Source organism: Gopherus flavomarginatus, chromosome 9 (genome assembly GCF_025201925.1).
Source record: "Gopherus flavomarginatus isolate rGopFla2 chromosome 9, rGopFla2.mat.asm, whole genome shotgun sequence".
Lineage (NCBI taxonomy): Eukaryota > Metazoa > Chordata > Testudines > Testudinidae > Gopherus > Gopherus flavomarginatus.
In genome coordinates, this window is record NC_066625.1 from 48569927 (window position 1) to 48589070 (window position 19144).

Below are 19144 nucleotides of genomic sequence, written 5' to 3' on the forward strand. Positions count from 1 at the left end.
TTGGCAGTTTCTCTGATGGCTGCTTGTGTCCATCTGCCTATTAGCACGGTCTTCTGGCACTGGGTCAGGATCCGGGTTCCCAAGGCCTTCGCGGCCTTCCTTTCTTTTTATGTCTTCCGGGCCTTTTGGGGGGCTGAGAATAGATCCTGAGAAAACTCTGAAAACATTGGGGGTTGACATTCCCCCAATGATGAGTCGCTGCGCCATCTCCCTCCAGCCTCTCTGGGGGAAGTAAATTATCAAACCCTGGATAGTCCCTCCCAATGACTACAGGATATGAGAGTTTAGGAAATACGCCCACTGTCGCCCACTGTCACCTCAATGGAGTTCCCCTGAACCTCTATCTCCACTGGGATGGCGGAGTAATGACTCATGGCCCCATGCACGCATGTCACTGCTATGCGTTTGGCTTGTAGCAGCTGGCTACTTTTTACCAGCTTACCCGATATAAGGGTGATAGCACTCCCCGAGTCCACAAGCGCTGTAGTCTCTACTCCATTTATCTTCACCGGCCTGGTGTAGTTATGCGGGGCTAATGCAACGCCCGCAAGGTGGATAAGGGAGCATGGGACTTGCCAATCCCCCAAGTTGCATTGCATAGGCTCCTCGGTGCTGGGACACTGTGCTGCTATGTGTCCCCACTCCCTACATGCATAACATCTATAATTGTTTCTAATCATTCCCCTATCATGTGGGTTAGGGGGTTTAGTCTCAAGGTTTCCTCCACTCAGGCCAATCCCTTCCTTCTGGGGTCTCCGCTGGTTTTCGGTCCCCCTCTTCCTCCACCTAGGACTCCCCAGGGGTTTGGCTGTCCCATCTGCCAGGGCTGGGGTTGGGTGTTTGCTATGAAAGGGGCTTTCCTTGGGTAGTCGGGTCAATTCCCTGGCTGTCATGCATCTTTCTACCAGCGTGATCATCTCATCATAGGTGGACGGATCGTTCTGGCCTACCTATTTGCAGAGATCCGGTGGCAGTGCCATCATGTATCGGTCAATGACCGGAACCTCTAGTATCTATTCCGGACTCCGGGACTCTGTTTGCAACCACTTTCGTGCAAGACAGATGAGGTCATACAGTTGGGACCGCGGTGTTTTGTCTTCCTGGTACCTCCACTCGTGATACCGCTGGGCCCGCACTGCAGTTATTACCTCAGATCTGGCCAGAATCTCTGCTTTCAGCTGAGGATAGTCTGCTGCAGCCTCTTCAGGCAGATCGTGGTAGGCCTTCTGGGCCTCCCCACACAGGAATGGGGCAAGGATGCCAGACCACTGATCTCTAGGTCAGGCCTTCCGTAGGGCTGTTCTCTCAAAGGCCAGAAGGTATGCCTCTACATCATCCTCCCGCGTCATTTTCTGCAGCCAATGGCTGGCCCGTATGAGCCACGTCCCATCATGGCCACGGTTCAGCTCTGTAAGGGTCTTTACCTGGTTTACCAGTTCCCGCAACATAGTTTGGTCTTGAGAAACCTGGTCCAACAGCAGGCGATTAGTTTCTTGCTGCAGTCGCACTGCCTCCTGTTGGGCGGCTGCCTGGATATGGGTAGCCTCCCGCTGCGCTGCTGTGGCTTGTATCAGTGCCAGCACTACGTCATCCATTGTGGTGAAAAAAGAAAAAAAAAAACCCTCTCCTTTTTTTTTTTTTTTAAAATCACTCTCCTTTTTTTTTTCCCGCCGCGCTGTGCACACCAAAGAATCCCACCTCCAATACCAGTTGTGACAAAGTTCCTCCTCTACCTTAATGGGTCCTGCGCTTACTGGCAGATTTGTTCGCCTCAGTGATCTTCCCCTCTTGTGGAACCCACAGTCTGGCTCAGCTCCTCCTGTGTCTCATCAGGAGTTGGGAAGTTTGGGGGGAACCCGGGCCCGCCCTCTACTCCGGGTTCCAGCCCAGGGCCCTGTGGATCGCAGCTGTCTATAGTGCCTCCTGTACCAGCTGCATGACAGCTACAACTCCCTGGGCTACTTCCCCATGGCCTCCTGCAAACACCTTCTTTATCCTAACCACAGGACCTTCCTCCTGGTGCCTGATAACGCTTGTCCTCCTCAATCCTCCAGCAGTACACTCTCTCACTCTCAGCTCCTTGCCTTCTTGCTCCCAGCTCCTCACACACGCTCCTTCTCCTCTGGCTCCTCCCTGCCTGACTGGAGTGAGCTCCTTTTTAAACCCAGGTGCCCTATGATCAGCCTGCCTTGATTGGCTGCAGGTGTTCTAATTAAAGTAGCTCTCTCTACTGCCTTCTAGAAAGATCTTAATTGGCCCCAGGTGCCTTGATTAACCTGGAGCAACTGTCATTTGGTTACCAGGGTACTAGGGATTTGTTTAGCCTGGGGCTAACATACCTGTTTCTCAGTACTTTACTGTAGCCATCTGGCCTTGCCCCATCACAGTAAGAAAACTATGCACAGACAGTAAGCAATTTTTTGCCAGTTGTACATTTTTATTTGATTTTTCAAACATCACAAAGCCAATCTCTCTCATCACCAGGAGCCAAGTCTGAAGATTTATACAACAACTGTTTGAGTTAGCATGCCAAAAAGCCCAAAAACCTGTAAGTGTAAAATATATATATTTTAATTTGCACACCAATACAAAGATTACCAGGTCACTATCTTCATGTACTTTAAGACATCCATACACTCCCATTCCTGAAAGTTTACTTCCTCCTTGCCTTTCATTTATTCTGAGATAGTATACAGCTTTAATAGCTTATTTCGATATTATCTCTCTGTGTATAAATGTGATGGCAGGCAGCACATACACCACTTTTCATGAGTTAGAATTTAATACGCACAGCTCACTCATGACTTTGATCCACTACTCATTAAGCCATCATTCTCAATGGAGAAAAATTAAATGTACATTATGGTATCACCCTTGTGATTATATCATAGATTATTAGGGTTGGAAGGGACCTCAGGAGATCATCTAGTCCAACTCCCTGCTCAAAGCAGGACCAATCCCCAAATGGCCCATTCAAGGATTGAACTCACAACCCTGGGTTTAGCAGACCAATTCTCAAACCACTGAGCTATCCCTCCCCAAATAATAATTGGAGCTGTACCTATCTCCTAGAACTGGAAGTGACCTTTAAAGGTCATCAAGTCCAGCCTCCTGCCTTCACTAGCAGGACCAAGTACTGATTTTTGCCCCAGATCCCTAAGTGGCCTCCTCAAGGACTGAACTCACAACCCTGGGTTTAGCAGGCCAATGCTCAAACCACTGAGTTAAGGCAGTTAACGCTGTCAACAAAGAGCAGTGTTTAGAACATATAGGTGTTACAAATGGAGTGCAACGTTAAAAACATTGCAGGCCACATAACAGAAAAATATAATTTCGTAGGTGTACTGTTACACCTGTATGAAAATGCACCAACACTGCTCCCATAATCCTCTGGCAGCATGCAGAAGAAAGGACAGAGTTGTAAGGCAAAATTCTCTACTGTAACAGGAGAGATGGCTGGAGCAGGATAGGAGGTGAAACAGTTGGAGGAGGAAACAAGCAGCAAAGGAGTGACACCAGGGAATTAAAGTTGAAAGAGAAGGAGGAAAGCAAAACTCTTGGGAGCTGGGAGGACGTACAAGCCTGGGCAGGGCCTGAATCCAGAACTCAGATACATGAATTATTCAACATTTTTTTTAAAAAAATGAAAATATGGAGTTATCCTTCCATTTCCCAGCTTCTGAGAACTTCTCGATCTGACTTGTGTAGTCATGAGAATACCTCAAGAAGAGGTAAGATTACTTTTAATTTTGTTCCCTGAACACACAGATAGTAGTATACCATTGTTGGATCCAGATTCCTAATACTAGACAGATTGGGAAATACCATAGTTTATAGCACTAAAGCAGTTGAATCCAGCAGGGGGCATCTTTTGCTCCAAAATATATAGCAAGTTTGTAAAATACAGAAATGACTTCAACTGGAATTGAAACATACCCACATTGTACAGTATATTCTCTGTATACTGAACACCCAAAATCATGTCTAGTTGTTCTATTCTGCTAGTATTACAAGTGCAGACACACCATGTCTATGGTCCTATACCAGGGGTCAGCAACCTTTCAGAAGTGGTGTGCCGAGTCTTCATTTATTCACTATAATTTAAGGTTTCATGAGCCGGTAATACATTTTAATGTTTTTTAGAAGCTCTCTTTCTATACGTCTGTATATTATATAACTAAACTAGTGTTGTATTGTAAAATAAACAAGGTTTTCAAAATGTTTAAGGAGCTTCATTTAAAATTAAATTAAAATGTTGATCTTACGCCACCGGCCTGCTCAGCCTGCTGCTGGTCTGGGGTTTTGTTCACCTAGGCCGGCAGTGGGCTGAGTGAGGCCTGTGGCCGGGACCCCAGCTGGGAAGGGTCTGGCAGTCAGAACCCCAGACCAGCAGCGGGCTGTGCAGGGCCAGCAGCTGGGACCCCAGATCGGCAGTGGGCTGAGCGGCTCCTGCCAGCCAGGATCCCAGCTGCCGGACCCGCTCAGCCTGGTGCCGGTCTGGGGTCCCAGCCCTGCCCACATACAGTAAGTACCTACCTTCTCCCTGGTTCTGGCCCATTCTCTTCCTCTTTCTGCACTGAGCTGAGAGTGGGAGTGGATTGAGCACAGGGCTGGGGGTGAAGGGTCTGACCAGGAGCTAGAATGAAGGAGGGAGCTCAGGGTTGGGGCAGGAGGTTTGGGTGTGGGGGCACTCACCTGGGCAGTTCCCATTTGGTGTGAGGGGTGCAGGTGGGAATGTGAGTGGTGGTGCAGGGGCTCCTGTTTGGTGCTCAGGGTGGGGATGGGGATGTGTGGGGTGCATGGGATGTGAGGAGGCTGGGGATATGGAGGGTACAAGAGTCAGGGCAGAGGGCTGAGGACATGAGGGGGTGCCGGTGTCATCAGGGTAGGGGGGCTGGGTATGTGTGGGGGTGCCAGTTAGGGCTGGGGTCGTGGGGGGGGGGTGAAAGAGTCAACAGAGGGCTGGGTGGTACAGGGCTCAGGGCAGGCTCCTGGGGGTGTGTGGAGGTGCAGAGCTCAGGGCAGAGGGCCGGGTGTGTGTGGTGGGGTCAGGGCAGAGGGCTGAGTGACTGCCCACCCCCAGAACTCCCAACCCCCCCACTCCTTGTCCCAACTACCCCGTCCTAGGACCACTGCCCCTTATTCCCTGACCGCCCCCCAGGACCCTACTGCCCCAACTCTTATCCACACCCCTGCACCCAGACAGACCCCCTGGACTCCCATGCCTACCCAACTGCTCCCCGCCCCGATAGGGCCCCCAGAACTCTGGACCCATACAACCCCCACCCGCTCCCTGCCTGCCCCAACCCCTCTCTACACCTCTGCCTCCAGAACTCCCGACTCATCCAACCCCTCACAGCTCCTTGTCTCCTGACCACCCCCTCCAGAGACCCACACACACCCTAACTGCTCCCCCAGGACCCTCCTTGCTCCCTGTCCCCTGACCTCCCCGACCCCTATCCACCCCCTAAACAGACCCCAGGACTCCCATGCCCCATCCAACCCCCCTGCTCCCTGACTTCCCCCTCCAGAGACCCCCCACCCCTAACCACCCCCCGGGGTCCCATCCACCTTGCTCTCTGTCCCTTGACTGCCCCCATCCCTTACCCAACCTCCCCCCTCCCGCTGGCCCTGGACCTGGCCCTCTTACCATGAGACTCCCGGCTCATCCGGAGCCCTGCCACCACCGCCCCCGTGCGTGTAGCCCTGCCCTGCCCCTCAGAGTGCTGTGCGTGCGGCAGCAGGGCTCCGGATGAGTGGGGAGCATCTTTCCCTCCCCACGGAGCCAAACGCTGCCCCGCGGGAGCACCTAGCCCCAGTCCCCAGAGCGCTGCGCGTGCGGCGGCAGGGTTCTAGGGGAAGGCGGGGGGGTGGCGGAGGCTTGCTGCACTCAGGCCGGCACTCCGGCCTGGGACCGCGGACCCCGCAGCTTGCCATGTCGGCAGGATTTTTAATGGCACGCAGAGTCCAAGCAGGCAGCCGCGTGCCATTAAAAATTGGCACGCGTGCCATAGGTTGCCGATCCCTGTCCTATATGAACAATATCTCTTCTTTTATTTTTCTGAACCCAAAGGAATCCTTTTCTGTGGAAAACAGAATGCATAGCAGGTACTTTCCTTGCCATAACCAAGAATTCTTCCTTCTAAAACAAGACCAGGATCAGACAGGCAATACAAAAGTCGGATAATAGTATGAAATGAATGCTCTCTTGCCTGATGTCTTCCTTTGCCTTCACATCAGTTGTCTCCCCTACTCTAAGACTGATTACCAAAATTTGTGTGACCTGAGGCTGGGAGAGTTATCCAAGATGATGCCCTAGGATGTTATTTGTACGATTCGGTGTTTCTCTTAGTGAGTATTTCTACTATCATGACAGTAGTTATGCTCCCTTAATACCTAAAATATGTAATATGGGACATCATATGTTTAAATGGCAGGGATGTGAATGTTATTAATGATTTCTCTGATTAGGGTATGATAACAAATATTTATCTTACTCCACAAATGTTCTTTTAAAGAATGCTTTTATCAGTTTACATACGTGATGGAGATTACTTTAAATAAATACATTCTGACAGGGGAGAATAGCTTCTGTAACGGAAATGAATTTTGTCTGAACTAATTCACTTGTATAAAGTTCCATGACTACTCATTTTTCACTTCTGTAATCCCATTCATCAGTTTCAATTCAGCTATAGCCACTATATTTTTATCCAGCTGTGCCCTAGTACTATCTTAGTCTGGCTTTGTTGTGTGTGTGTGTGTTTTGTTTTTTTTAAAATAAACATTCCACGATAACAGAGTACATTCTCCATATTAAAGGGAATGGTTTGCAGTTCACTCATTTTTTTCCTATAAAAAACTATTAACGTACAGTAAAAACACTTAGCCTTTTTAAATCATGAGTCATTGAGTTTTCTGGTTTAGCTGAGTTGTGGACATAATGTCTCATGCGGAAAAAGCCCCTTGAAACTGCTCTTTCCCACCTTCTGGCACCATGTTTCCCCAGTTTCTCTTACCATGTTCAAGTATTATCAGCTGGGCTCCAGCCTGTGCATTTCCAACATCATTTTCTGCAATGCACTGATAGAATCCTTCATCTGATTTCACAAGACCCAAAACCTGCAGGTTATGCTCCTTCTGAGGGGGAAAAAGGCAAAACATTTCATGATGCATTCATTAAAAATGAACTACAAATGCAAGTACATTCGTTTTTAAATGGTTACTATGACTTTCTGAGAAAACACCCACATTTTATAACATTATGCCAAAAGGGCTTTGGAGTTATCTTCAGATCTCATGGCTATTATAATTTACCATGAGCCTGTCCCAGGTAAAGTATCTTTTACTTTGAATTTTCAAATGGCTGCACCAAAAATCAGCACTATTGTTAATAGGCTATGGAAATCATAACCTGATCCTAACATTCAGAAGTTAGGCACAGGCATGTATACAATCATGTATTGAATAATTATGTAAGTAAAAACTAAAAATGATTGCAAAAGACAGACTGCATACTTGGAAATCAAGTTCTTACCTACACAGTCTTGTAGCCACCAATTAAACCTTTAAGATACATATTTCAGTAATGAATTTCATTAAATCGTAGAGGATTACACTTTAAGGTTTGCTCAACCAAAACTCAGGATTATATCATGAGTAAATCTCCACGGTACATCTTTGTTTGAGATTTTAATTCTTTTACAGCCAAAATGACTATACAAAACTCAGGCAATCTGTGGTCACATATACCTCATGACTTGCCAGTTTTCTGGTGTGAGAGAAGGACTGAGGCTGTTCAAATTCAAACTGATAGATTGTCTTTCACCAATTAATTCATTACTGTGTATATCTCGTAAAAGATGTATGCTATAAAGAAACAGGCTTTTATAGTGTATGGAACACAGTGTCTATGCTCTTCAATAAAATGCTTCACACTGGATTACACAGCAATAAAGGATTCAAGGAGCCATTTAATGTTTCTGGACCTTAACCACACACTGTAAAAACAGGCAGCTGACCCTATAAAGGAGCATAGCTTATATGTACATACAGCAACTCCTCATTTAAAGTCATCCTGGTTAACACTGTTTCGTTATTAGGTTGCTGATCTATTAGAGAACATACTCGTTTAAAGTCGTGCAATGTTCCGTTATAAGGTTGTTTGGCTCGCCCTGCTCCACTCATCTGCTCGGCATTCCAGCTGAGGAGTGGGATTGAGGTGTGGGGGCTTATCCCACTCTGCCCACCGGCATTCCAGCCAGGGAGGGGGCTAGCCCCAGACCCCGCTCCCCGGCAGGAGCGCGGAGTGGGGCAAACCCCTGTGCCCCGACCCCAGTATGCCCTGCCTCAACCAAGCTTCACAATCATCACTGGTAAGTACAGTATTAAATAGTTTGTGTAAAATTATTTAAAACTTATACCGTATATGTATATAATGTCTTCTGTCTGATGAAATTTTTTTCCCTGGAACCTACCCCCCATTTAGATTAAATTCTTATGGGGAAAATCATTAACATCATTTTGCTTAAAGTAGCGCTTTTCAGGAACATAACTAAAACGTTAAGTGACGAGTTACTGTACATAGGAGGATTAAGGTACAGGTCAACAGGTTGAAATGACAGAAAATGAAAATGTACTTACTACAATTTTGAAGTAGTCACTAGGGATCACCATATCTCCATTCTTGATCCATTTCACTGTTGGAGTTGGTTTTCCAGTCACTTCACACTCAAAGACAATATCCATAGATTCATGAGCATAAATATTATCAGGCTGCTTCAGAAATTCAGGTGGAGCTTTACATATAAAGGTAGAAGGAGAAAAGTTACTGTTTATCTAGACTTTGGTAATATCATTGGAGTTCACACTCTCTGTAAAATAAAACGATAAAGTAGAAGTCGAGCTGGGTGAAATTTTTGGGACAAGGAGTTCACTTGCTGAAAAAAGCAGTTTGGGGTTGACTAGAACTATTTATGTATTTGTGTCAATTTCACCAAATAGTTTTGATCGAACTGAAAAAGTCTAAATGTTTCAGTAATGTTGAAATTAACCTAAATTACTATCCACTGTCACTGGGCCAGGGAGTGAGTGAGTGACCCTATAGCCTGCTCGGCAGGGCACCTACTGAGGATGTGGGCTGCCTAAGTTCAAGCCCTGCTCTAGTAACTGTCTAGTTATTTATATAAAGTGGAACAGCTTTAGAGAAGAGATGGAGAAAACCCCATAACCAGAATATGCCATAGCCCAATGGCAAGGTCACGCTCTGTAAACTGGTAGATCCAAGTTCAAATCCCTTTCTCCACATGAGAGAAATTAAGTCCTATTTACATCCATACAAGATTCTATTATACCACTGTTGGACTTCTTAGCAGGTGGGGATGTTATAGGTTAACTCCATATGTTATTTGAGCAAAGATTGCCAATTGTTCTGAACTGTGTAGTGGCCTTCTAATAAGGACAAAATTCCAGTAGTAACTATGAGACCTCAATCTCAATAGCACTCTTGCCCATCTATATGATCCCAGTTAACAAACAAGTACATTCAAACATCTTGCTATTTAGGCAACTAGGGGCTGGAAGCATCACCAAAGACACATAGTTGGTCTTCCTGTTTCAAGAGAAGTGTGAGCAATGTCCACTGTCATCTATTCCCCAACAGTTAAGTGACAGATGTCACAGTCTTGCAAGTGAAGCCTGCATATTATTGGCAGAACATTACTACAAAGCTTTGGGGAAATTTATGTATATTTATCAGGACTAAAAAGGCAGGAAATATATCCAAGGTTACTTACAAAGACAGGAGAGGGAGCAAAAGAAGGGCTTGGGAATGAAAGTCAATAGTCAAAAGGTGTGTGTAGGGATGGAAAACTGAATGGTTGCCCCAATATTTTCAAGATAGAAAAACATGTGAAACAAACAGAGTTGGGACTATTCTTCCCATTCCACCTACAAGACAGAACACAACCCCTACAGTTTGAAATGGTAATGCATAATTTCATTAAATTACCTCTAGGAACAGTGTGGTCCCTCTAAGTCAGGGCAGTACACACAAGTAGAGGGAAATGTAAATTAAATCTTGGGGGCGACCACTACAAAAATGGATGTCAAACTGTGTGTGCTGTAACCTACTCCCATGTAATCTTTATTTAAGAGACTACAGCTGGAATCTTTGTCTCTTTCAAATACAGACTACAGGACAACAGCCAAGTTGTTCACAAATGTTTACTATGCAAAATGTACATTTCATTTTCAATTATTTTCTTTTTAGTAAATTAAAAAATAATGCTTTCAAAATGTGCTCTTTTACAGTTTAACTACTTAATTGTTCAGCATTCACACCAATTAAACACAACATAAATGCAGATGTTTGTGGTAGAGAAGTTAAATTGATAACCAGAGAGCAAATGGGCCAATTACCATGTAAAAAAAGATTTGTAATGGAAGATTATGTGTTTCGTTACCAAACAGACAATTAAACTTCAAAGCAGCCTTGGCAGCTCTGCTTTCCCGCTCTCCTTCCTAATGTCATTATCCACGCAAAGAACAATTTTAATTGCTAAATGCTTATGCAGAATTTCACATTCAGACTATTATACTTGCAACATTCCTATTCCATGGGCTCCATTTAATTCCGTCACTATTTTGGAGCTATTTTAAACTTTTAAATGTTTAAATACTGCTACCTAGTGATCTGAATAGCTCAGTGGTTTGAGCCTTGGCCTGTTAAACCCAGGGTTGTGAGTTCAGTGCTTGAGGGGGCCATGTAGGGATGCAGCAAAAATCTGTCTGGGGATTGGTCCTGCTTCAAGTAGGGGGGTGGACTAGATAACCTCCTAAGGTCCCTTCCAATCCTGATATTCTATGATCAACAGTGCAACTGCAGCACTTCATTGTTTCCTTAGTGTGCTATACTAGATAGAATTCTATATTTTCAAAGATTAGGACTGGACGTCCCTCAATAATTACGACAGGAATAAAGAAGTGTTGTCTACTGTAAGCTTTGCATTAGTTTCTTTAAGTATCTTTTCATAGCTGTGCAACTCTTTTACCAATGTTTGGAGCAGGAAGCCTGAACAGCCTCAACAGGTAACTGCTTGACTGAGGTCTGCTATCAAGTCAGCCACATGCACTGCCTCCAATGAGTGAGAGAACCAATTATATTTAGTACCTCCCAAAAATCCCCAGATGAGTTTTCCTTTCATCCTCATACCAAATCACTCCTCCCACCCCCAACAACAAAAAATCCAAGTGTCCCCCCTCCTCCACTACCCACACATCTCATTTCAAATTTGCAGCTCAGGCAAGGAGGGAAGAATTAATGTACTACTTCAAACCTTTAAGCTTCATTTGGCATAATAACTAATAAAAAGTTGTGTTTCTTAGTTGTCAATACAATTATCCATATGTGAATCAAATTAGTGGCATATAAAAAATATGAGGTAGGACCTGAAAATACATTTAAAAATGTTTTAGGCCTTATTCACAGCTCAGTCTAATAGTGTTTATTTGAAAATGTGATGCCTTCGCTAAAAGTAAAACATATTAATCTCTACAAGATTTTATTCATGTATGTGAATATTTATTTCCACAAAAGGCAATCTGAAAGATCTGAGTACATACTTACAGAGCAAAGCAGTCTGGTCAGCCTCTCCCGTTTTAGGGAAGCAGCAGACCCCATCAATTAGACTGACTTAACGTACCTCTCTACACACATACACATCATATATCACTTGAAATCTTTAGGTCTACTTTAAGATGAGGTATGACGTGGAGCTGCCAAGTGGTGCTGTTACTATAGAAATGGGGATGAGCAATGACATCTTCAACACATTAAAATGACCACTTTGAACCATTTGCATTTATTTGTTAGTTTAATTAGTCTCCATATTATTTCAGAATATAAAATTGGATTTCTTTGGGATATAAAACCATTGCAAGAACAATATCTAGCATAAAACAAATCTAATAATAAATTTCTAAAGGTATCATTGAAATATAATAGTGCTGGTGACATTTCTAGTTGTTATCACCATCTTGTTCATCCTTAATACCTCTGTTGAGAATGCACAGGTCACCACAGTCCTCATTCCCTGAGCAGAGCTGTGTACATGCCAAGGCAAGATTGTTCTGACAATAGACACAGTTGATTGTGAAGCAACCCCTATGAGTATAGGCACAAATGAAGTTTTGAAGCTCAGATGCCATACAGGAAGTAGTTTATCATCCACATTTTTCCATCCATATTGTAATGGTGATCCACTATTTGGTTTACCTATGTTCAAAGACAGTAACATTTTTGTTTGCCAAGACACTCTTTTGACATGCTCTTCAAAACTGTCCTCACATGGCGAGAGTTTGGCCAGTAAATTGATGGCTTTTTGATGGCTAGATTCAGGTGCAAGCAATATAGGCCTCTGTGAGACTCCTTTTCTTTCTCATTCTGGTCATACAACACTGCAAGCAACTTTCCTGCTGCAGAAAAGGTCGCTTGTCTGTCACACCCCCTCCACCATTTGGCAAGCCTTCTGTAACAGTAAGCTTAACTGTTTTGTCAATATTAAATCACAAATTTTTCCCAGTATCAAATAGGGATGACACAGAGTCACATATTGTTAACACATGTACAGCAGAAAGTATGTTGCAGATGTCAAGAGTGTGTTACAAATTGTATGTACACCTCACTTACGGCACCATTTGACAGCTCCACATCACACCTTGTCCAAATACACATAAAATAAGCTTCAAATGATCTAGGATGTGGGTGTGGACAGGGCTGGGTACGTTAAACTCTGAAATTATGGCCCTTTTTGGAGAATTGCCTCATGCCTATTAACAAAAACCAGCCATCAACTAATAAAAAGCAAACCAATATTTCATAACACCTTAGTTACTATCCTGTTCCTTCTTTGTCCTAATCCTCCTCAAAAGTCCAGAAAAACATATGGGCATTGTAGGGTGCCCTAAACAGATCTGAACTATTTCTGATCAAGGGTGGATGAGTGCTTTCCAAAGTTGGCTTCATGGATAACATTCTGCCAGAAGCTCTCTCTCTGTTATCCCAGGGGCTTCAGATCAGGGTGGATTTGACTTAAATCAAATTGATTTAAATCACGGTTTAAATTACAATTTAAATCGTGAGTCAGGAACACTCAATTTAATCATGGATTTCTACATAAAAGTGCATTCTTGTTGGTTGTTATAACCTTAAAACATATTCTTCACAACTCAGAGATAGATATAGCTTTCATTTATAGAAAGTACACACTATACATTTTTAAAGTGATTTATTTTGAAAACTTTTCAGATTAGTTTTACAACCATATCAGAAAATGAATGATTGTTTGGTTATTTCATTTAGCAAAGGTAACTGAAGCAGATATTTATGAAGTCTTTGGGAGGTGAATTATCTTCAATTCCACAGGTTAATCATTAAATATTTGGAGGATTTTCTTGCCATGTTGTATTAGGAGAACATCACTAGACAGACATTTTAACTTTTTATTTAACTAAACCAACAATGTTATGTATTCTGGATTTTTTTTTCCAACAGCAAACATAATATTTTAACAAAACAAGCATATGAATTTTTGAATTTAGTTAAGCTTTCAAGTTTTTTAAAATCAGGTTTGTTTTTATTAAAATTGTTTTTAACTAAAATAGTTGAAATATTTTTTAAAAAAACACAAAAATTAAATTGACTATGTCAGCCAGGTCAACATGAGAAACTTAAAATACTGGCTTCTGCAGTTGTCTTCACCTTCATTTTCCTGTTTCTTCATAATCTGGAAAAGAAAAGCAAGCTTTCCTGCTTTTTCAGGTCCCAAACAATTTGTCAATTTCGAATGAATTAGTCCAAAAGAGGAAAATATTCTTTCTACAACGACAGAAGAAGCTACTGCTGTTAAAAGTGAGATTATCACTTCAACAGTCTCTGAATCCAAGTGCTTCAGTGCCTTCCACCAGTTCACTGGTGTGCTCTCTTTAAAACATCAGCAGCAAACTTATATTTCTTGAATGGTTCACCCTTAGCTCTGAAGTTGATTATAGCTGGCATTATGGAAGGATGATTGCTGGATGTCCATGTCATAGCCAACTCCTCTTCTTCAGCAGTTAAGGTTTGACAATGGTTTCAAGTATTGAGAATATTTGGAAGAAAATGAATTGGAGATAGTGCTTGTCCCATTCATTTGTTTTTAATGCTTGTAATTTAACTCTGTCATTGTATATTTATCTTTAAGATCTCACTCAGTTCCTTCCAAATTTCAACAGTTTCAGCAATAAAACATCTATTTTCCTGCATTTTGTTTAGTGCTACAGATATAGCCTTCAGGGTACTCAGCATGCGTTCAACATTTCTCTTAAGCCCAATGTTGAGAACTTTGGCTGTGACAACGATATTTATTTTTTCACGATTTTGTTCAAACTGCCATCAGATTAGGCCAGTTCTTGATATAGTGCTCAAAACAGTCCACTACGAGTTCCATCGCACATCTTGTGGGAGAATTAGCTTGGTTTCTCTCACCTTTTTCAAAGCAGCTGCTGCAAAGTGGTTGTTACGGAACTATTTTGTAATTTCAACAACATTAGCCTTTATATCTGGAACACTGAAGTCTTTTTCTAGGAGGTGCATCAAATGAGCATTGCAACCACATGTTATTAGGTAGGGCCTCTCTTAACTCTCTTCTAAATAATTTCTTCTCATCTTGGATACGTTTGTGTACTAGACATTTGAATTTTTTTTCACAGTTTGTTGTAGCGTTTACTGCTACTTCTTGTAAGTATTCTGCTGTGTGTGCATTTCCTGATGTATCAATTGTTTCTGTAAGGAAGCCATTCCCTTCTTCTGTTGTCACACAAGCATATACAATAGGATCATTGTGGACACTGCTCCACCCATCAAGACTTAGGTTAATGACTGAACCATGTTAATGAAATGAGGGTTCTCAATCATACGGAAAGGAGAGTTTGTTGCATGAACAAATCGGGCAATTTTCTCATCAATTACCTCTTTTTGTAATCTGCTGGTTCTCATCACAAATTTATCTGTGATTGTTTCTGGATGATGGAGTTTTTTTGGGGTTTTTTTGAGCGCTACAGGTGATATGCTCTGCCTATGTGACATACATGATGTGACTGAAACACTATCATTGGCAGATAACTCGGAAACTATAGAAAATGATGGCGACCTTGAAGGTCGATAATCTTCAGAATCCTGTATGTTGAGGATGGATTCTTCTAAACAAAATAAGTCAATGCAGTTATTCAATTATTATTACCATACTGCTCACTCAGTATTACTCATTGCATTCACTGGCACTCAGAACTACTTTAAAGGTGAAATTGTAAGAGGAAGATCTGCCTATTTCGGCTATTTTTTTAATCACAACTGCATCTAAAATGATAGTACCATAGAGTAACAATTATATTTTTTGCTCAAAAATGAGAATTCAAGAATAATCCAGAAGGAAGACAGGCAGTCCTTAAGAAAAGTATGAAACAAAAACGTTTACCAACATAAAGATCCTGCATGTTCAGACATGTTCCTTTCATGATCTTCAACGCAGATTCCTCTTGAGAAGGAACACTTCTCATGATGATGTTTCATTTGGGCAACTAGGCCTTGCATTTTGTTTGTTGCACTGTCTGCATTTTGCACGCATGCCTGTCTTATCCACAGGTAGAGGAACTTCATTAAAATATTCCCAAACTGGGTCTCGTTTATGGCCTGATGCCATTATAGGTTTTCCCTTCTAGTGAGAGAATGGTACGGCAGATCTCAAATCAATGAAGGCTACAGTCAGAAAAACCTCAAGACTTCTGGAATATGGTGCTCTCCTTATCCAGATGTATTCCGCCCCCAACAATCTTCTATTCATTGAACTTTTTGAAACTTTCACTTTGAGAGAGGTAAATTTGCAGAGGGGCAATAAGGTTGAGGTCTATTTCTTGCCTCTATATATTATTTATTTATTTAAAAACATGTTTACTGTTAACAAGCATGTTATCTCTGGAGACACAAATCCACAGTTTGAGAACTGCAAAACTAAGCATCTCTGATATCTTCTACACTGAGCACTGTGTCTCATTGGGTAGAGAGAAATATTAAACTAAATAATCTATACAGAGGTCCCTGGAACCCCATATGATTGGGTCTGTAATCCATGAAGTATTGGAACTCACTTACAAAACTTTTCTTAAACATTACATGAATATATTGTTTCATACTATAGAATTAGAATTTATAATTCCTATTCCATGATGAGATATCTTTGAGCTATAATGTATCTTAACTAAAAAAAAAAAAAAAATGAAAAAATCTGATTATTTTGATTTTTGTTTTTAAATCATTGATTTTTATCCACCCTGCTTCAGATACAGTACTGACCACAACTGTTTGTATAGGTGGAGAGATGTCTCAAGTAGGCATATCCCAGGTCACTTAGGCCTTTATAGTCAAAATCAGCACTTTAAAATTCTATCTGAAAGCTAACCATGTGACAAAGGTATGTCACTCTACTCAATCAAGAGTCAGCAGCAGTTTCAAGTTTCCAAACAGATTTAAGACGCAACTCCAGACAGAGCACACGGCAAGTCTAATCCTGAAGTGACAGAAACATGGAAAACAATAGCAAGATCAACAAAACACAAAAAGATGCTTGCCAAAAAGGGAATTATTGATGAAATGTGGCTTAGTCCAAGCGTAAACTCAGATAAAGAATCTAGTTACAAAAGGCAAACACCTCCCCTCAATCATAGGGACAGAAAGAATTTCTATTACAGCTTCTGGCAGTTTCTCCCAATGTACCAACATCATCTGTCTTGTCTGGGTCAAGATTCAGTCAGCTTAATCCCACCCATTCCCAGTCTCGACCACACATGGGCCAACCAGCTCAGTGGCTCCCCTAGATCATCAAGATGGAGCTATAAAGCTGGGTGTTGTCAGTATCCTATACACACAGTAAGATATTGGCATACAGGACAGTCACACCATCTCCTTGATGATTACACACCACTCTACCTCAGGTTCATGTTGCACTGAGTCCTGCCTGGCACCATCTGAGGCAAAACCAGTCCCGCATAATCAACAAACCGGGTCTCAGTGATAAGCGCATGGGAGCAACCAGGCTTTTGCTAAAGAGGGTGCAGGACCAGAAGCTGAAGAGCTGGAGGAGGCAGTGCACAGAGATGGCAGCCAGAGGTACTGGAGCCCCAGGAGGACAAGTCACCCCACCTTTAAGTCTTGCTGGCCATTGACTGCTTCAATTACCTTTTCTTCCCCATCCTGCTGGTCTCTATATCCTGGTACCAGTGGTTGGAGATAACGAAGAAGTGGTGTCTGAAGCTGTTAGGGAGCAGAGCCGGGGCAGAGATGGCTGCTCCTGGGGTTCCATCCAGGATCACCAATTTAAGACTCCACTTCTGGCAGGGGGCAACTTTCAGCACCCCAAATCACTTGGCAGTGCCCCCATCCTACAGTTCCCTCCCTCCTCAATCACACACCATTCCATGTCACAGTGACATCCCCCACAGCTCCTCCTGGTCCGATACCACTGGTACAGTGGAGGGGGCCAACCTGATGTCCTGGCCTCCCAGGGGTAGGCGGGAGGAGAAGGGATGCCCCGTACAACAGCTGTTCCTGGGCTCTGTCACCATCCCTGCATGTGGGGGGGAGGGGAGAAGAACCATGTGGAGGGGATTCTCCATTGACACCCTGGCCCCTCCAGGCAGCCCCCTCCCCTCTCACCTGGGTCATGCTCCCAGCTGCAGGTGTGCCGATTTAGCAAGGAGAGACCCCTCCCACAAGAGCTGCAGTGATTGCCATGGGCCAATAACAGCTCTCCTATGAAGGCGTGGCTCTGCAAAGCAATCCTGGGGTCTGCATAAAATACCAGCTGCAGCCCATCCTCTGGGCTCAGGTTGGCTCCCTAGGAGATCAGGGAGGGTAACTGCCCCTTTCCCACCCTACCTAAATGGCAACCCCGGCTTTAGACCCCAGGACCAGCACCGACTGCAAGTATGGACAAGGAGGAAGGAGAGGTCTGGGCTCTCTGCCCTGCCTTGTTGCGCCCCTAGAGAAATGCAAAGATGGGGCTTCATCCTTAATTCGGTCGTAGATAACAGAAGTTCTGACTGCTGACCTTGCAAAAATCAACACGAACAAAAGGCCAGGATCCCTCTCACTCGATAGTGTAGCCTCTTCAGAGAGACGCAATACCAATGTTTTTGAGACTAAACATCTTGAACCAATATTAAACCTTATCCTTACTTGTTTTCACACTTTGTCACTTCAGTGTTATACCCAAACCCTCATAACCCATCACCACCCTGTTGCCTGACTCCCCCAGAGTTGTTCTACCCTTTTCAATGGGCCAAGGAAGCCACAGGGCGGCCAAGCAAGAGTCTTCAAGTGTAGAATGAAGCAACTATCTGTAGTCCCACAGACATCTATAACTGTCCCTTATCACATCTAAAACCCCACAATTAAAATGTAATACCAACTCAGCCCCTCCACAAATTCTTCCTTCTTTCCATATACCCCTCTACATAACAGCACCTTTCTTCACTCCCTCTTCTATACAGATTATATTTAAAAAAAAACTCTTTGTCACAATACTGGATATAAAACTACACAGATTACTGTGAAGTGTGTGTTAATATTATGAATCTGTGATTCATCAAAAGTGTTTTATAATTTAATTTTTCTATACATTTCACACAATAGAATCTGACTAAAATTATAGCTCATCTTGCCTATGAAGCAGTATCCACAATTCCTAGTTGTTCTAAAGCCCTCTTATTTTGATGAGACTGATGTCATACCACTGTGGAAGGTATGGAATTCCTGAATGGCAGGTGAAGAATTTCATTTTCCTCCTGGTGGAACTAGACACGTTCCAACAGGATGTGACATTGCTCCCAAGTGTGTTGTATCATATTAGAACTAGGGCTGCCAAGCAATTAAAAAAATCAATCATGATTAATTGCACAATTAAAAAATTAATTGCGATTAATCATGTCATTAAACAACAGCAGAATACCACAAATATTTTTGGATGTTTTCTACATTTTCAAATACACTGCTACCTCGATATAACGCCACCCGATATAACACGAATTTGGATATAATGTTGTAAAGCAGTGC

The 19144-nt window shown here is 43.0% G+C and overlaps 1 protein-coding gene across 10 annotated transcripts in view; it reads right to left on the bottom strand.

Annotated features, from left to right (window-relative positions):
* Positions 1-19144, bottom strand: part of NEO1 (neogenin 1) — a 549782-nt gene that overhangs the window by 175507 nt on the left and 355131 nt on the right. For all 10 annotated transcript variants that reach the window (XM_050968064.1, XM_050968062.1, XM_050968067.1 and 7 more), the window contains exons 6-7: positions 8644-8798; positions 7020-7140 (exon numbers count right to left, since the gene is read on the bottom strand). In XM_050968064.1, the coding sequence (XP_050824021.1) occupies positions 7020-7140; positions 8644-8798 (276 nt within the window). The remainder of the gene's footprint in view (positions 1-7019; positions 7141-8643; positions 8799-19144) is intronic.